Source organism: Dermacentor andersoni, chromosome 1 (assembly GCF_023375885.2).
Source record: "Dermacentor andersoni chromosome 1, qqDerAnde1_hic_scaffold, whole genome shotgun sequence".
In the NCBI taxonomy this organism is placed as follows: Eukaryota; Metazoa; Arthropoda; class Arachnida; order Ixodida; family Ixodidae; genus Dermacentor; species Dermacentor andersoni.
Window position 1 is genome coordinate 243,298,175 of NC_092814.1, and position 18,182 is coordinate 243,316,356.

Sequence of the window (18,182 nt, forward strand, 5' to 3'; positions counted from 1 at the left end):
GATGGGCGTTGTCTCTCAGTTCGTGCTTAACCGGTGAAACATTGAGTACTGTGGGTCGTATGGCGGCTGATGACATAGTGGACTACGCCAAGTTGAAGCAAACCCTTCTAGAACGTTTCCAATACACCGAGGAAGTGTACAGGGCGAAGTTCAGAAATGCCAGAGCTGAAAATTCCGAAACAGGGAGACATTTTGCTGGTCGTCTCGCCCGCTATTTCGACCAATGACAGCAAATGGCTAAGACGGAGCATACCTACAAGGACCTCCGAGACAACCATTTCTGAAAAGTTTCTTCGGCAATGTCATGAGAAGCTGGCTGTCTTTTTGAAAGAAAGGGGCTGCAGAGGCCTGGACAAGCTCGCTGAGACTGCGGACCATTACCTCGAAGCACAGGGCCTGATCAACCTTGGAAAAGACAAAGAGCAAGAGAGAGAGAGAGAGAGAAAGAGAGAAAACATTTATTCGGACTATCGAGGTGGTTGCTCTTGAGGTCAAGTGGGTGGTGTCCTCATTCCAGGACTCCACTGGCCATGGCTGCTCGACGTACTTGCTGGACGAGAGCTTCTTGTCGGGAAGGTTTGCAGCGCAAGCTAGGGTCCCAGATGGGCAAAATGTAAAGAGAAAAGTTTACTGTTTCCTTTGCAACAAGTTAGGGCATAGGAAGGCAAACTGCTCCATCAAACACAAGACCATCTAATCCAAAGGGGGCTCCCTGCCCGAAATATCGCAAGGGTGGCCACAAAGAGGAAGCCTGTCCGTATGATTTGGGCACTATGGCCGCTGAGAGCGGCGTAAGGGCTTTTGAGACAAAAGGCACCTTTACTAGTGGAACCCCAATTGAGATGCAAGATGAAAAGAAAATGAAATCACAAGTGAACAGAATGCCAGCAGCCAATGGCGTGCTGCAGGGATCTGTCATAATAGTATTATGGGAGAATGGATGCAATTCAGTGATAGTGAAGCACTCACTAGTGCCTGACGAGAAACTGACTGGAGTCACATCATTACCTTGCTAGACCGGTCAGTCATGCGCCTGCCTGAGGCTGAAGTTAACATCAGCTCTCCATTTCTCACCGGCAGAGTGACGGTGACACGCATGGAGAATCCACTTTATGATGCGGTCATGGGGAATGTCAAGGGTGTGCGAGACGCTTTTGCTCCTGACCCTTGCTGGAAGAGGCCATATGATTGTTTGGGGATAAAGAGCAGTCTCCAGCGGAACGAGGTGGCTGGGCTGGAGAGTCAGCCGAACTTGACATCGGACGCTATCCTCAATGCTGCTGCCAAGCAAACCAGCAATGACACAACGGTTGCCATCATCACAAGAACGGCTTCTCCCACATCAAATTTGTTAACCGTGGCGCCAAGCAATCACTTGCAACTAAATTCGTCCGATCTGATAGCGAAGCAGAGAGATGATCCCACACTACAGTGCTGCTTTGAAGCAGTCAGTAACAAGGCTACCATCAGATCGGTCGAGCATTCTGATGAAGGGTATTCTCTTCAGGAAATATAGGCTGCCATCAAAGAAAGAGATGGAACAGCTTGTTGTGCCAGCAGAACTTCGCGAGTTTGTTTTGAAGATGGCTCACGAGGGAGTTCTGGCTAGTCATCGGGGAACCAAGAGGATAACAGATCAAGTGCTCGAGGAACTATTGGTTGGGTGTGCAATCCAACATCACTTGTTTTGTAAGATCCTGTGACACCTGCCAGAGGACTGTCCCGAAACACTTGGTTGGTCGGGTGCCACTCGGAAGCGTGCCGACAGTCAAGACTCCATTTCAACGAGTTGTCATAGACACTGTCGGCCCGTTGTCACCAACTTCCGAAAAAGGAAACCGATATGTCCTTACCATGGTTGATTATGTGACCCGTTACCCGATGCCGTTGCCTTGCCAAGCATTGAGACAGAGAAGGTCACCGAGGCCCTTTTGGAGATGTTCTCTCACGTGGGGATTCCCCGAGAAATATTCAGTGACCAGGGAACACCAGCGAACATAACGAGAGTTATGAAGGAACTGAGCCGGTTGCTCTCATTCAAGCAACTCCCAACTATACCTTACCACCCCATGGCTAATGGACTTGTGGAGCGGTTGAACGGGACACTCAAGCAGATGATCCGCCGAATGTGCCAAGAGAGCCCAAAGACTTGGGACCGATATTTGGCCCCATTGTTGTTTTCATACCGTGAGGTACCTCAGAGCAGCTTGGGGTTTGCGCCATTTGACTTGCTCTATGGCCAATATGTCCGAGGACCAATGGCCCTTTTAATAGAACTGTGGACAGGTGATCATATGGACAGCGAAGCAATGACATCGTACGGATACGTGATGGAATTGCACCAGCGCCTGGAGGACACCTGCCGACCTGCTGAAAAACAGTTCAAGAAGGCGAAAATGATACAGTAGGTCTACAAAATGGTCTCCTCCTACTGCCATCGGATGCTAACAAGCTGATACTGACGTGGAAGAGCCCGTTCATGGTTCTCGAAAAAGTAACGAGGTGGATTACATCATTGATCTTGGAACCATATCATATGCTAACGAAATACGAAAAGAGGTCAACAAGAGACACTGAATCTAATCAGGCTTCAGTGGCACTCTAATGCAAACCTTGCAAAGAAGAGGATCTCTCTTTCTTGCAGCTTCAACAGCAAGAAACGTTTAGAGATGTCCAACTATCCAAGGAAATGACTGAGAAACATTATTCACAAGTCACAGACCCTTCTAGAAGCCTCCCAGAGTGTACTGACAGATGTTCCTGGAAAGACGCACCTCGTACAGTGCAAGCTCGAAGTTATGGCGGAGGCGTCAATTCAGGCCAAGCAATATCCGATACCACTTGCTGTTCAAGAAACTGTGCAAAAATAAGCGCAGCAGATGCTCCGGCAGGGAATAATTGAGCGCTCGGATTCCTCGTACCAGTCGCCTGTGCTAGTTGTAGAGAAAAAGGATGGGGCCATGCACCTTTGTATTGAATTTCGGTAATTGAACCAAGTCTTGGTTTCAGATGATGAGCCAATCCCCCGGGTGGACATGATGCTCGCAAAATTAGGAAACTGCCACTATTTTTCAAAATTTGATTTCTCTCAGGGGTACTGGTAGGTGCCAATGGACAAGGAGTCAAAATCAATAACAGCTTTTGCTTGTGCTTCCGGGCTTTACCAATTTCACTTTATGCCCTTCGGCATTAAGACAGCACCAGCTGTCTTCACAAGGCTAATGAGGAAGCTTGTGGAAGGCCTTCCAAACATCCACCATTTTGATGATGTGCTCATCACCATTGAAACTTGGAAGGAGCATGTGAATATACTTCAGTCTTTCCTTGAGCGCATGGAACGAGCCGGTCTGGCGGTGCGCCCAACAAAGAGCCAAGTTGGCTTCACTTCCACCAATTTTCTTGGACACATTGTTGGACATGGGTCTCCTACAACCACAAGCCGAGACAGTGGAGAAGATTCAAGCAGCAAAGCTGCCTGAAACGAAGAAAGCGGTGTGGTTATTTCTGGGCCTTATGGGCTATTACAGAGACTTCATTCCGAACTTCTCAGAGATGGCCTGCCCTTTGACAAAGTTGAACCAAAAGAAGGCACCACACAAAGTGATATGGGGCGAGAAAGAACAAGAGGCATTCGACCAACTAGAGCAAATGCTTTCCAGCCAGCTGATCTTGAGGGCTCCCCGGATTCACGAAGCCATTCGTGCTGTGCACTGATGCTTGTTCGAAAAGCGTGGAGGCCATCCTCATGCAACGCCATGATGAAGTTCTCTATCCAGTGGCATACGCAAGTCGCCAACTGCTGTCATGTGAGGAAAACTACTCAGCGATTGAACGAGAGGGACTGGTGCTTGTGCGGGCAGTTAAAAAAATTTCATGCATTCTTGTTGGGCAAATCATTCTGCAATGCAACCATGAGCCTCTTGCCTATATGAACTCTGCAAGGCATGTAAACAGTCGTGTTCTGCGCTGGAGTTTGACTTTCATGGAATATGAGTTAACTGTGCAATACATAAAGGGCAGCGAAAATGTAGGGGCTACGAGCCGGGTGTAATCATTGTAACACGATATCCTTCCCGTGTTTTTATATGACGTAGTGTATCGGGTGGGGTGCGGGTCTCATTACATGAAATAGCCACTTTTTTTGGTGAGCGAGACATTTTGTTCTGTACGTGCATGCGTTTTCATGTAAACAGTGAATGTTGTTTTATACTTATATTGGACACACCGTTGTTATGCATGTGTACCGAATGATGAACAGCTGCGCCCATGTTTGTGTCTGTGTCAGCGTATGTCCGACTGAGATAATGCAATAATAAAAAGTTGTGCCCCCGGACAACTTAAGTGGGGGGTGATTGCAGTGACTGGTGTACTTCTCCGCAAGACACCAAATACTGGCCTGCAAAGCAGCAGCCAGACAGTTGCACCGGATGACCCGACGGAATTTCGAAGACAGTCCCCAGACAGCCAAACTTCAAGACATAAGACTAAAACAGTTCTTCAGCACAGGGCATCTGGAGGAGAAATAGGCAAAAGAGGGAAACACCGCACCTCGGCCGGGTGTCGGATGACCGCGGGTCTGGGAACGGTAGTTTGAGGAGAGACGCAAACAACTTCGGATCACGCGGGCGCTGAGAGGGCTGCAGGAACAAAGATGGCCCGCAGCTTTGCACGAGGCCAGGCGCCGTCATGGCCAACTCTGCCTGTCACTGCCTCTGCCGCCGATAATTAGGAGCAACCAAGCCGTCTACCTACATTGGAGCCACAGCGCCAAACTCCACTGATAAACTGACGCCACCGCATCGTGTCGGATGATGGACGTGTAACCTGTGAGCCCTCTGCTAAAATGTTGTTTCTTCATGCCTCATCTCCTGTTGCGTCACATTAGATATTTGATTTTGCTGTGAACTGTTTGTTTTGCTTTTGTAATGTTTCTTGCCTGTAATTTGATTAGTGATTCTCAATGTAAGTTTTGATTGTGTATTTGTATATGGTGTCCTGTGTCCATTCTCTTCACGTAGCACACCTGCAGGTGTGACACTGAAGTCCCTCACAGTCCTGCACACACATTTGCACAAGCTCTGCAAGGCATTCCTACCGCAGCCTGATAAAAAGAAGTCAGGAAAGAAGAGACACTACAGTGCAACGTAATGAACAGATGATAGCAGCTAACACTCATTGAAAATTCCATTTACTTCCAAGCATAAGGCACCCCTGCGCTCACCAGAACACACATCAGAATTATTTAGTCATTTGTCACCATACAGAGTGCACTTTCAAGTAGTGTGGAAAACGTTCTGTAATGCAGTGTGATGTAAGAAATGCTGCAAGTCAAAATGCGTGTTTAGCTTGCATGCAGTGGGAAGTGAACATATCACTGGTAGATATATGGAGACAACTATGACTTATCAGAATACTGACACATATTTCCAAAATTGTGAGAACTTTACAGAATGCAGTTTCATTTCACCGCTTATTTGTAGATTCCACTTTCAAGATGCTTAAGCTGCTTCAACACTGAAAATGCCAATGCAAATGGTGAGTTGGAAAACCATCACTTATTAAGAGTGCGAATTCGTGTGCGTGCGACCCGTACCTTTTTTGTGGTGTGCAATTGAAGTAGAGACTGCGATGGTGGCTTCATGGCCCTCTGCTTGCTTTAGGTTGTTTTTTTTTTTTTTTTTCAGGATTATGTGTGTTGGCGTGCCACGGTGGCAGATATATATAAAATACTGACACATATTTTCAAAATTGTAAGAACTTTACAGAATGCAGTTTTATTTCACTGCTTATTTGTAGATTCATTACCTCCACATCACTTACAAAAGTGTTAGGATATGCAGTCAAGTGGTTCAGTATGACATTTAACACAAAAGAGGTCAAAGAGCCGTATTTTGTGATGACCAATTTCATTTTCTATTTTTCTTTGCAAACCACTCATTTTGCACAAAGTAGCCAATCCCGGTGACATCAGTGGTACAGCAACGTTTAAGCCAATGACAGAGAAAAAAGAATGAGAAATGAAATAAATTGTTATTGAGTTAGGCCCCAAACCATTTTTATGGTACTGTAAACCATCCTTGCAAAGTAATGATCCCAAATAGAATCACTTGAAAGTGAAACCGTGCATAAAATTTACATGACGCAAGCGAGAAACCACGGACAAAAGGTAACACAGATGGTATAGCTCTTACTTAAGACGTCAGCAGCACGTGTGCTAAGGCGGGAGACACACAAACAGTATTTGCCCACAAGAGTCTCCAGGTAGTGATTAAGGTTTCTGAAAAAGTGGCACTGTGGCAGCAGCAGCAGGACACGCATAGCCTCAATGTCTGAGGGGCCTGAAGCCAGGCCCTTGACCATCTCCTCAAGGCATGCACCCACCTGCACGAACAAAAACTTAATATTAGCACATATGGCTGGAATTATTTGCTGCCATCAGGAAACACATGTAAACAACAGTGTGTGAAGCTAATGAGCTTTTAAAAGAACTGCCCTACAATGAGATGAATAAATTTTTATATGAGCTCTTCTGCCTTTGTAAAACTCGTGGATACTTGCAGGCATGAGCACCACATCTACAACAGTAATCACACAAGCGAGAAATCCCTTTGAGCCATGTGTGACTTCAGGTACAAACAATGATACCGCTGTGTCTTTGTTCACACAAACAGTGCAGAAGTCAAAGGAATATCAGTGTTACCAGACTAAATTTTGAGGGCATCGGTCTCGGGCATCGGTGTCTGAGAACTGCCATGATGAACCACAGTTCAGTGCAAGCAGAACAAGCTGAAAAGGACATAACTTAAAAGTAGAAGCTATCTTTGCCTGCTGGTCAGACATTCAGGCAATCCTTTATCATTATTTCTAAAAACCAATCACAATTGCAAGTTTTGAAAAGCAGTTGCTAGACATGTGAGCGTTATACCCACAAGCTTCCAGGCCACCAACATCCCTGAAACACCTCTCTATGTAATACCAAGATCATTAGTGAGGCTTCAAATACCAAGACATACGAATAATTTCCATGTTTTTTTTTTTCCCTGTCCCAATTCATTGGATAGCGGGACTCTTCAAGTATACACATATGGTATGGTCACATCATCCACCACAACGGCTGCGTTTGTTAATATGAAACTTGGCATCACCTGGAAATTTTTAGTGGACCACAAATTGGCATCGACAGCTACAGAAATGACTGCTATATGGGAGGTTGTAAATTTATTCACAGCCCACACAACTCAGAAATTAACCCTTTAACTGGCAAGATAAGAAAGGCATGACCTAGAATGTTTTTATTGCTTTATTTTTTCTTGATATTGTTCAAATGCACACCAAATGAAGCCTCAAAGGGTTTCTCTGAAAACTAAGCAACCTACAGAAGGTAGAAAATATTGTTGACCAGCTAATTAGAAACCAATGTATGGTCCAAAACTTGTGTTTGGTACTTACTTTGACAAAGTAAATGTGTGTACTTGAGATCTTCCTCAAAAGAGAAAAATAATAGCTTTCTTAAACAAAGGAAAAAATTGTCGCATCAGTGATAATATGACCACCACGTCTGCTAAGACGATACCGACAAGGTCTTCGAGTTTGCTCACCAAAATATCTGCTGCTGCTCATGGTCGACATTTTTGTGATTACCACTGTTGAGCAGGCACGTAAATTAAGGTAAATTGAAAGGCACAGATTAATATTTAGTTTTGTATAGTTTTTTCAGTTATTTTTGTAAGGTCAACAATATTGTTGAGCTGCCAGTTAAAGGGTTAGCAGTGTTCTATGATACCAAGTCAACACTGTAGGCAGCAGAATGCTTTTTGAAGAACAGACCCTATCCGCATCCTGGTGCTTTGCGAATTGCACAAAAGTACTCAGTGACGTGGCCACAACATCACATTTCAATGGGTGTTTAGTCACTGTGGCATGATTGGCATAGAACTCGCTGACAGTGAGGTAAGATCGGCCTTCCGTGTCTCCTATATAATGTGGATTGCCTACACATTACTTGACACCAACTCGCTGGTCACATCACTCATACATAACCTTACGATGTGCAGGGCTCATGCCAGCAACATCCCCAGACACCTGCATGTATTCGATCCTGAAGGGAAATTCCATTTACCTGCAAGGGTTGTGGGAAGCCAGGCACCTTTGCTACATAGGATTTGTCCGGGCATTGCTTTCACCCGCTGCTAAGCTTATCTTATCAAACTGAACAGCCCTGAGTGTGAACACTGCCAGACACATCACATACATGGAGCACTGAAACACTATGTGATTGCCCAGCATATGTGCAGGAGCGACAGACTAGATGGTTTCCTAGGCAGTGTCCGGAGGCAACCACTGTCGAAGGGCACTGTACTCAGCCCATGGCCTGATGCTAAAATTGCCAGGTAGACAACAAAAGCATTATTAATGAAGTTCCTGCATGCCACATGACTGGATGAGCAGCTTTAGTAGGTCCATTGTGTAATGTATACATGCATTCACTCCTTCGCTTTACCTTACCATCATATATTGCTATAGTACTTATGCTCCCCTGCAATTTTCCTAAGTGCAGAGTAGCAGGCTAGAGTGCAACAGCTCAGGCTGACCTCTCTGCTTTTCCTGTAAGTATACTCCCTCTTGAAAATTGATAATACAACAGCCAGTGAATTTCTACATATGTGGCGTGCATCAACACCTGCAAGCAGGAGTTGGTGCAAGGGCGACATGTCTCACATTAGGGGGAATAGCCATTATACTGCAAAGATGGTACTGACCTTTGCCACAGTACCTTAATTGCCATCGTACAAATTTCTCCCAGTTTCATTTGAATTTCCCTTGCATCCTTCCAAATAGAGACTTTGGTTGCTTAAGGCATGTTCTTCTGACACCATGCACTGAATAAATGCATCATGTACTCGATGTTTCTTTCCTGCCTTTCATGCAAAAGATAAGCCTACTCCTGTAAGTGGCATGCTGCCATAAGTAATGATGTGGGTGCCTCACTGAAAGAAAACACTATAGCTCAAGTCAAGCACCCATTTCTGTGCATCTTCTTGGTGGCGAAGCCACCAATAAACCCCACTCCCAAAGCCACCATTATGTCATCAATGCAATGGCTGACGGCACGTGCATACTCATCAACACTTGCCTACATGTTGTCACTGACACCTACACACCTACACACAGAATCACCACACCACTGTAGATATAGGTCTTTGAAAAGAGAATAATTTTCTTGTACAATAAAGCTGTATTGCAAAGGATGGATGCGACAGAAGTCACTCAGTAAACAGCTGCCAGACAAAGACAGAGGCAAATAGTGACAGCTTCCAAATGTGCCACGCAATATGTTCTTTTGTACCATATCCATCACTGTACAAAAAAATTGCCAGAACATGCAGAACATGCATCCAGAGCTCTGCAAATTTAAATACTGGTCTCCAACTGAGTGTTCATCACTTTCCTGGTAAGCGGAATTTCTTGCACACTTCTGCCTTTCTCTAAACAGTAAATGTGAGTGCAGAGGGGAGCAGTCGTACAAACCAAGACTAAAAAGCAGAATACAGCAAGTCTCAGTAATGCAAACTCTTACCTTTCCTACATTGGTGTTGCACATGCTGTGTTAATGCTCATTGCACCACTGTCATTGGACTTGTTGTTGGGTCATTAGACTACCACTTCTGGACTCGTCATGATGTAGTGAAGATGGGCTGACAAAAATTAGAATGCCACCATCACTGTCCAGGTTTCCAGACACCTAAGTGAACTAACACAAAATCTGTCCAATCAGATGGCCTTGGCTTGGATAGCTTGTAGTAGTCACGCAAACCATCAAACTTCTGATTGTCTACATCACACCATTGCCTCACAATGACGTAACATTTTCATCGTGTGATGCATGCTTCTAGGAGAAAATAGTCAGATTTCAAAGTATTGGGAATACCACTTAACCAGTTCCACATTATTGTATTTACTAGCTTCACCTTTACAGAGGCTTGTGCCATTAGTCTGCCTTGCACAGTTTACCTCCATGGGACGTTTCTTGGTTCTTTCCATCACAACCATCTCATTGTAGAATGCATAAATCTGCCCATCAGAAGTAAATTTAATTTGACAATTGATGAATTATATATACAAAGCAGGACATGTGAGTGCTGACTTGCACAAAAGCACAGCAGAACCTTGTTCATATTGTTACGTGTGGAAAGACACAGACGAGAGATGCTATTTACACGCTATTTACACTGGAGCCAGGCAGCCAGGCTGACACTTGCTCGTGCCAAGGGCACCGACCAACTTCTTCGTCGTTCTCGCGGCGGCTCGTCTCTTGCGGAATCATATCGTAGTATTACCCCCCGGCGGCAAAAGCACTGTCACGGTGCTGTTAAATATCCAAGGTGCATGGAGAGTTGTAGGGCTTGAGTCTGGCAACGTGGACAATGTCACTGGTTGTCACAGCGGAGGACGTCGTGGGCGTGGCTAGAACGATTTCATAGGTGACATCGGTCACTTTGCGTATCACGCGATATGGGCCTGTGTAACAGAAAAGCAGTTTTTCACAAAGGCCAACTTTACGCAATGGAGACCAAAGCAACACGAGGGCTCCGGGCACAAAGTGGACATCACGGTGACGGAGGTCGTAGCGTTGTTTCTGCTTGTCTTGAGACACTTGTAGACGAGCGCGCGCAAGTTGGCGAGCATGGTCAGCATGGGCGATTGCATCACGGGCATAATCGCTAGTTGAAGCTGTGGCGGACGGAAGCACAGTGTCCAGTGGTAGCGTCGGTTCGCGGCCATACAAGAGGTAAAACGGGGAAAAGCCAGCAGTTTCGAGACGGGAAGAGTTATATGCAAAGGTAATGTAAGGTAGAGCCAGGTCCCAGTCACGGTGGTCGTCTGAAACGTATTTGGATAGCATGTCTGTAAGGGTGCGGTTCAAACGCTCAGTGAGGCCGTTCGTTTGGGGGTGGTAGGAGGTGGTAAATTTATGCTGTATTGAGCAGGCACGCATGATGTCATCAATGACTTTGGCCAAAAAGGTGCGGCCGCGGTCTGTAAGCAATTGACGCGGAGCACCATGCATCAATATGATATCATGTAGCAGGAAGTCCGCAACATCAGTTGCACAACTGGTCGGAAGAGCACGGGTTATGGCGTAGCGGGTCGCGTAGTCCACCGCAACTGCAACCCACTTGTTTCCTGATGTAGATTCCGGAAATGGGCCTAGAAGGTCCAAGCCGACATGATGGAAGGGCTCGGCAGGGATGTCGAGCGGCTGCAGGTAACCAGCGGGGAGCTGGGAAGGCTTCTTGCGTCGTTGGCAAACTTCACAAGCGGCGACGTAACGTCGCACGGAACGGGCAAGGCCCGGCCAGAAAAAACGGCGACGTACATGGTCATAGGTTCGAGATACGCAGAGGTGTCCTGCTGTTGGTGCGTCGTGAAGCTCTTCTAGAACGGTGGAGCGGAGGTGTTTAGGTACTACAAGCAGGAACTCAGAGCCGTCTGGATGAAGGTTACGACAGTACAGAGTACCATTGCGGAGGACGAAGAGGCGTAGAGTAGCATCGGCCGGAGAGTGTTCAAAACGGTCGATGAGTGCTCTGATGTAGGCGTCACGGCGTTGCTCGTCGGCGAAATGAAGAAGCTGGGATACCGAGAATACGCAAGAAGCACTGGCAATATATTGGAGGAGTCAGAGTCGTCAACAGGGTAACGCGACAAACTGTCAGCGTCTTGGTGCAGGCGGCCAGACTTGTACACCACGGAATATGAAAATTCCTGTAGCCTCAAAGCCCATCGACCAAGCCGGCCTGTAGGATCTTTTAGCGATGAGAGCCAGCAAAGAGCATGATGGTCAGTGACTACGGAAAGAGGGCGACCGTAAAGGTAAGGACGAAACTTTGCAACCGCCCAGACAACAGCAAGGCATTCGCGTTCCGTAATAGAATAGTTGCGCTCCGATGGTGCTAGGAGGCGGCTCGCATAAGCAATAACGCAATCCTTGCCACGCTGACGCTGGGCTAAGACGGCACCTACGCCATGACCGCTGGCATCTGTACGTAATTCTGTAGGGGCATCAGGGTCGAAGTGGGCGAGAATTGGTGGTGAAGAGTGACGAGATAAGAGAAGGCGGCAGCTTCTGCAGTACCCCACGAGAATTGTACGCCTTTCTTCAAAAGATTAGTTAGGGGCCTAGCAATTGTCGCAAAATCTGGAACAAAACGACGAAAGTACGAGCATAGCCCTACAAAACCTCAAACGTCTGCGGCTGTCTTCGGAACCGGAAACTCTCGGACAGCGCGAGTTTTGTCGGGATCAGGCTGTACTCCGGAAGCGTCAACTAGATGGCCCAGAAGAGTAATTTGTCGGTGGCCAAAACGACATTTGGATGAGTTAAGTTGCAGCTTCGCCTTTCGAAATACATCAAGTATAGTTGTGAGACGCTCAAGGTGAGTGTCGAACGTTGGCGAGAAGACGATGACGTTGTCGAGGTAGCAGAGGCATGTGGACCATTTGAAACCTTGGAGCAAGGAGTCCATCAAACGCTCAAAGGTGGCAGGGGCGTTGCATAATCCAAACGGCATTACTTTAAATTGGCATAGGCCATCAGGTATGATGAACGCGGTTTTTTCTTTATCCATATCGTCAACAGCAATCTGCCAATATCCCGAACGAAGATCAATAGACGAGAAATATCTGGAACCGTGCAGGCAATCAAGGGCGTCGTCTATACGTGGGAGCGGGTAGACGTCCTTTTTTGTAATGCTGTTCAGGTGACGGTAATCTACACAGAAGTGCCACGTGCCGTCCTTCTTCTTAACCAACACCACAGGTGACGCCCAGGGACTCGATGAAGGCTCAATGATGTTTTTATCGAGCATTTTGTTCAGTTCATCTTGAATTACTCGGCGTTCCAACACAGAAACTCGATACGGTCGTCGGTGAATAGGCACAGCATTGCCAGTAAGAATGCGATGCTTGACCGCAAGCGTCTGGCCTAAAGGGCGATCGTCAAAGTCGAAAATATCACGGTAGGACGATAATACTTCGCAAAGGTCTTCAGCCTGCGTAGAGGACAGGTCCGCCGCAACCATTTTCTTTATGTTGGGATCGACGCCCGAGGCTGGCGCGATGGGCATGCTAAGGTCGCAAGAACCATCGGTCGATAACGCTGCCATGTATTGGTCGCCGAGACAATCAATGGTGGCAAGGCAAATACCTTGCAGTAGAATTTGCTTTGCCAATCCAAAGTTACTGACAGGCATGCGAGTGTGGTTCGCAGTAATAGTAACTATACTGTGAGGCACGGTGACGTCATACTGTATTGGGATGTTGGGCAGAGGAGTGACGAGGTACTCGCCATCAGGAACTGGTGGGAAAGACAACAGTTCAATGTAGGCTATGGACTTTGGCGGCAGGCGAAGAAAGTCGGTGGAGCGTAAGCGGCAGTGGGGTGCGTCACAAGGTTCTGCGAGCATCAGCAACTCGAGGCGAAGGGTACTGGAAGAGCAGTCAATTAGGGCAGAATGGGCGGAGAGAAAATCAAGGCCGAGAATAAGGTCGTGGGGGCAATGAGCAATTACGGTGAAGAGTACAGGAGTGTGGCGGCCGGCGATGCTGACACGTGCCGTACACATGCCGATGATAGGCACAGTACCGCCATCCGCAACGCGGACGACGCGTGCCGACGCTGGGGTGAGGAGCTTGTTCAGTCGTTGTCGGAAGGCAGCACTCATAATAGAAAGATGGGCTCCTGTATCGATGAGTGCCGTGACAGAATAGCCGAATAGCACCTCTCGTCTGTGTCTTTCCACACGTAACAATATATATATATATATATGTAGCGCATGACTAAATTGAGAAAACAACGGTTCAGTAATTATATACATATAATGGTCCTAATGAATCTAGAATCGAAGTTTTGCCAGTCAAATCAAATCGAGGTTTCACTGATTGCTGATCGTGGATGATCGTCGCAAAATCGTGGAGCACCCAACACACATTGATCCCAGTTATAGAGCAATATCGCAATACTACAGGGAATTGAGAAGGCCCTACCCAGCACCTCCACGAGAAATGTTACGTGTGGAAAGACACAGACGAGAGATGCTATTTACACGCTATTTACACTGGAGCCAGGCAGCCAGGCTGACACTCGCTCGTGCCAAGGGCACCGACCAACTACTTCGTCGTTCTCGCGGCGGCTCGTCTCTCGCGGAATCATATCGTAATAATATGATCCTGTTACGTACAATTTTACAATGCAAACGCATGTTATCGAGAACACAAAAAACTACCCAAGAGAGTTGCACTTAAATTTACTGGTACATATGTTACCGGGAAACATGATTTTTCAGCAACAACATTCAACACATCGGCAAATCATGATAATATGATACGTTTTCCGGCCACTAGATTCCGTGTAAACAAGAAAATGTGCGAGACCGGCACCATGGAGCCACCATATGGCCGCCCGCCACAGCAGCTTCACTGCAATAATCGCCCACTCGTCTCGCAGGAAAACACTAGCGCATACCAAGTTTCTTATTCCAGTACCAGCAAATCTCCTCCCGCGTCATTGCACACCCCATTTACCGCTATCTCCACCAAACCTATCGCGATAAGCACCTTCACCTATGTTTCAAAGCATGTGGGGCATACTGCCGTTGGTAGCGTACAGCATGTTTTTAGTACGCTATAATCCAAACGCACCGCTGATCCCTGCTACAGGCGGCATAATGTGAGCGGCACGTTTCGCTTCAGCGGCACTCAGCGTCACCCACCAGCTTGACTTTGTTTTGGTTTCCCACCGCCGTCTTAAAACACTACAATATGAGAAAACAACAAAACACGTCTCGTGCCACTGAAGCTCCGCCAGCTCGACGTGCGCCTCGTGTGCAACGATTTGCACAATGAAGATGTCAACTGCAGTTGAGTCTGTCAAATTTTTATGTCAATTTGGATCATACGTCTTTCCGTATAGTATGTTTTTTTTTTTTCTCATGTTTTTTCCAAGACGTATGAAACAGTTGCGTAGCCAGAAAGTTTGTTCAATGGCGGCTCATGTTGCATAACAGCATTGCCATGGGCAAATATGCTGCAAACGAATTTGAACGCTATGCACTGTGAAGACAAGGAAAATATGTATTTTTTAATGAAAGAATATACTCGTATGTCCCAGAAATTGTGCCTGAAATAACTGATATCAATGTTTCCATGTTTTTGTCTATCTAATAAGTAAAGAAAATATCACACGAGCTTTAGAACTACATCAGTTCGAAAACAGGAAAGCAGTGCATGCTGCTCATATGAAAAACTTAAAGGCCATGAAATGAACAAGTTGAGGACAAATATTTTAATGAAACTTTGTCATTCAAGAACCTTGTGTACATTTTTGTACAAATGCAACGGCCAAGGAAAAATCTCAATGAGGCCGGTCTTTGTTCGAATGTATTGCGCAGGAGCAGCTGTCGCCGGTCGTGTATTGTGAGTAACTGCACCGAAATTATAGTCGCAACACAGAGCACATATAAAAAGCAGGAGTTCTGCAAAATATACGAGGGAGAGTCTATAGAATTAAAGAGAGCTATTGCGAATATATGACAAACGGGGTACTTCATTTAAAAGTAGTCGCCATGAGCATTTAGACATCTGTCCCGCTGACTAACAAGTCGCGTGATTCCCGTCTCATAGAAATCTTTGGGTTGCTGCTTCAAAAAGCCTCTAACCGACTCCTTCACGTCAATGTCCAACACGAATCTGGTTCCCTTTAGCTGTTCTTTTAATTGCCAGAAAATGTGGAAGTCACAAGGCGACAGGTCTGGGCTGTATGGCGGATGTTGCAGCATTTCTCACTTGAACTTTGCCAGTTTTGTGTTAACCACATCAGCGATGTGGCGACGGGCATTGTCGTGGAGCAAGATGACCCCATTCATCAAATATCCACGTCGTTTGTTTTTGATTGAGGCACGCAGCCGGTCCGGCGTTTCCCAATATCGGAAACGATTGATAGTGTCTCCAGTTTTAGCAAATTCGATCAGTAATGGCCCCTGACGATCGAAAAAAAAAGTCAACAGCACCTTTCTGGTGGAAATGACGGCCTTTGCTTTCTTTGGAGTGGTGAATTGGAATGTTTCCACAGTAAGCTTTGCCGTCGTGTGTCAGGCTCGCAGTAGTGGCACCATGTTTCGTCCCCGAACACAATTGCAGACAAGAAGTCATCACCCTTTAATTTAATTATGGGGTTTTACGTACCAAAACCACTTTCTGATTATGAGGCACTCCGTAGTGGGGGACTCCAGAAATTTGGACCACCAGGGGTTCTTTAACGTGCACCTAAATCTAAGTACACGGGTGTTTTCGCATTTCGCCTCCATCGAAATGCGGCCGCCGTGGCCGGGATTCGATCCCGCGACCTCGTGCTTAGCAGCTCGTCACCCTCATTGTGATACCAGATCAGATGAGCCAAGGCAGCACCGAACCTCTCCTACTTCTGGCGGTGGTTCAAAATCTTGAGCATCCATTGCGCACACAAGAGCCAATAACCGAGATGTTCATGAATTATGGTGTGAACCAAGCAGTACCTGATGTCCGCACGCTCTGCTAGTTCATCGATGCTTACCCTCTTGTTCTTGTCTAATCAGTTCATCAACCTTTGCAATTGTGTTGGGGGTAATTGCACGGCGGCTTTGGCCCGGTCTGGGATCGTATTTGCAAACTTTCACGTCCTTCTTTGAACCATTTGCTCCAATGTTTCACAGTGGCCAATGAAATACAATGTTCAACGTACACGGAAGCCATACAGTGACTAATTTCTCTTTGGGAAACATTTTCAGCTGACAAAAACCTCAAGACACCATGCTGTTCAACTTTCAGAGCATCCATTATGTCACAAAACCATGTTCAACGCAGTGTATTGATGGCATTAAAGAACATTTATCCTCACATCTGTGAGTCACTTTTGTAAATGAGAGATGCCTGTGTGCTACGTGCATGCCTCGCAGATAATGAGACGAACCATTATTGCACGGGATGGGTTGGCTCACTTTCATTTCACTCACCCTCGTGCATTAGAAATGCGAAGATACAGCTTGACAAAGGGCAAATAAGTCTCACTGCAAACAAGGTTCACTGCTCGTATACATAAAACCTCGCAACAAGATATTTGAATATACATAAAGGTCTCCAATAAATCTAAGTATCTAAGAAAAATTCACTGTGTATATTGCATCAAACAAGGCAAATAAACATGTTGTGCAATCACAGATCACATAATCCTAAGGCTTGCCCCCCTCCCTCTACTCACCCTGATGTATCACACGCAGCGGAAGGCGGCACGCATCCTCCACACTTTTCTCCCATGAGCACACAAAACTAAGCCACCATCGTCAGCTCACTTATGCCACCCCCCCCCCCCCCCCCTCTACGCTTTCACTCGCACATACAGCATGCGGCGCGCAGTAATGATGTTATCGCCCCTGGACTTCATACGGAACATGAGGGCGACGGCGACGGCAGGAATGCGCCTTAGTGTCCATATAATTGCTATTGCAATAATATAATAAGAGTATTCGGCAACTGAAGCGTCCCATGGCTCATCACTTTCCACAAAAGAAGACGTAACAAAATGAAACTTTTGCCAAGCGACAATTCACTGCTCCGCAACAATGTCTTTCGTTCTATTGTGAGGCGGGGGCACCAAAATGAAAAAAACCTGAAGGAAACCATGTTGGCCACAACCGAATGCCTATTTTGGGCGCCTAATGTGGCTACCAAAGGAATATCGAAGAAAACATGAGTCACTTGGCTCGCAGAGAACCATACGCATACTGCTCAGTATCCTACACTGACGAGACAAGGCTTTCCGGAGAGGTTGCACTCAAGCGAGTGCGTTGCAATCTGTCGAGTCCCCAATTGACAGCGGCAAGCAATCATTGTTTCTTTTTCTCGTCTGCTAACCTGAAAGCGTCTAAAACTCTGCAAGGCGAAAATCCACCCAGCCAGAGAAAAACGAATGCACACCAAAGTGGCCGCGCAGTGGTCGGGGCAACACAAGAAAAATGCATGCACTCTGGCTGGCTCTGGCAGCCCGCGGGTAGCAAGAACAAGAATATTGAAGAGGCTCAAGGTGTCCTCGCGAATAAAAGTCAAACTACAAAAAAAAAATAATAATAATAATACCCTTGCTGGCTTTA

At 46.4% G+C, this 18,182-nt stretch overlaps 1 protein-coding gene across 4 annotated transcripts in view; it reads right to left on the reverse strand.

Annotated features, from left to right (window-relative positions):
• The window catches only part of Herc4 (HECT and RLD domain containing E3 ubiquitin ligase 4), a 281,533-nt gene that overhangs the window by 134,196 nt on the left and 129,155 nt on the right, over window positions 1–18,182 (reverse strand). For all 4 annotated transcript variants that reach the window (XM_055063579.2, XM_050196063.3, XM_055063577.2 and 1 more), the window contains one exon: window positions 6,192–6,381. In XM_055063579.2, the coding sequence (XP_054919554.1) occupies window positions 6,192–6,381 (190 nt within the window). The remainder of the gene's footprint in view (window positions 1–6,191; window positions 6,382–18,182) is intronic.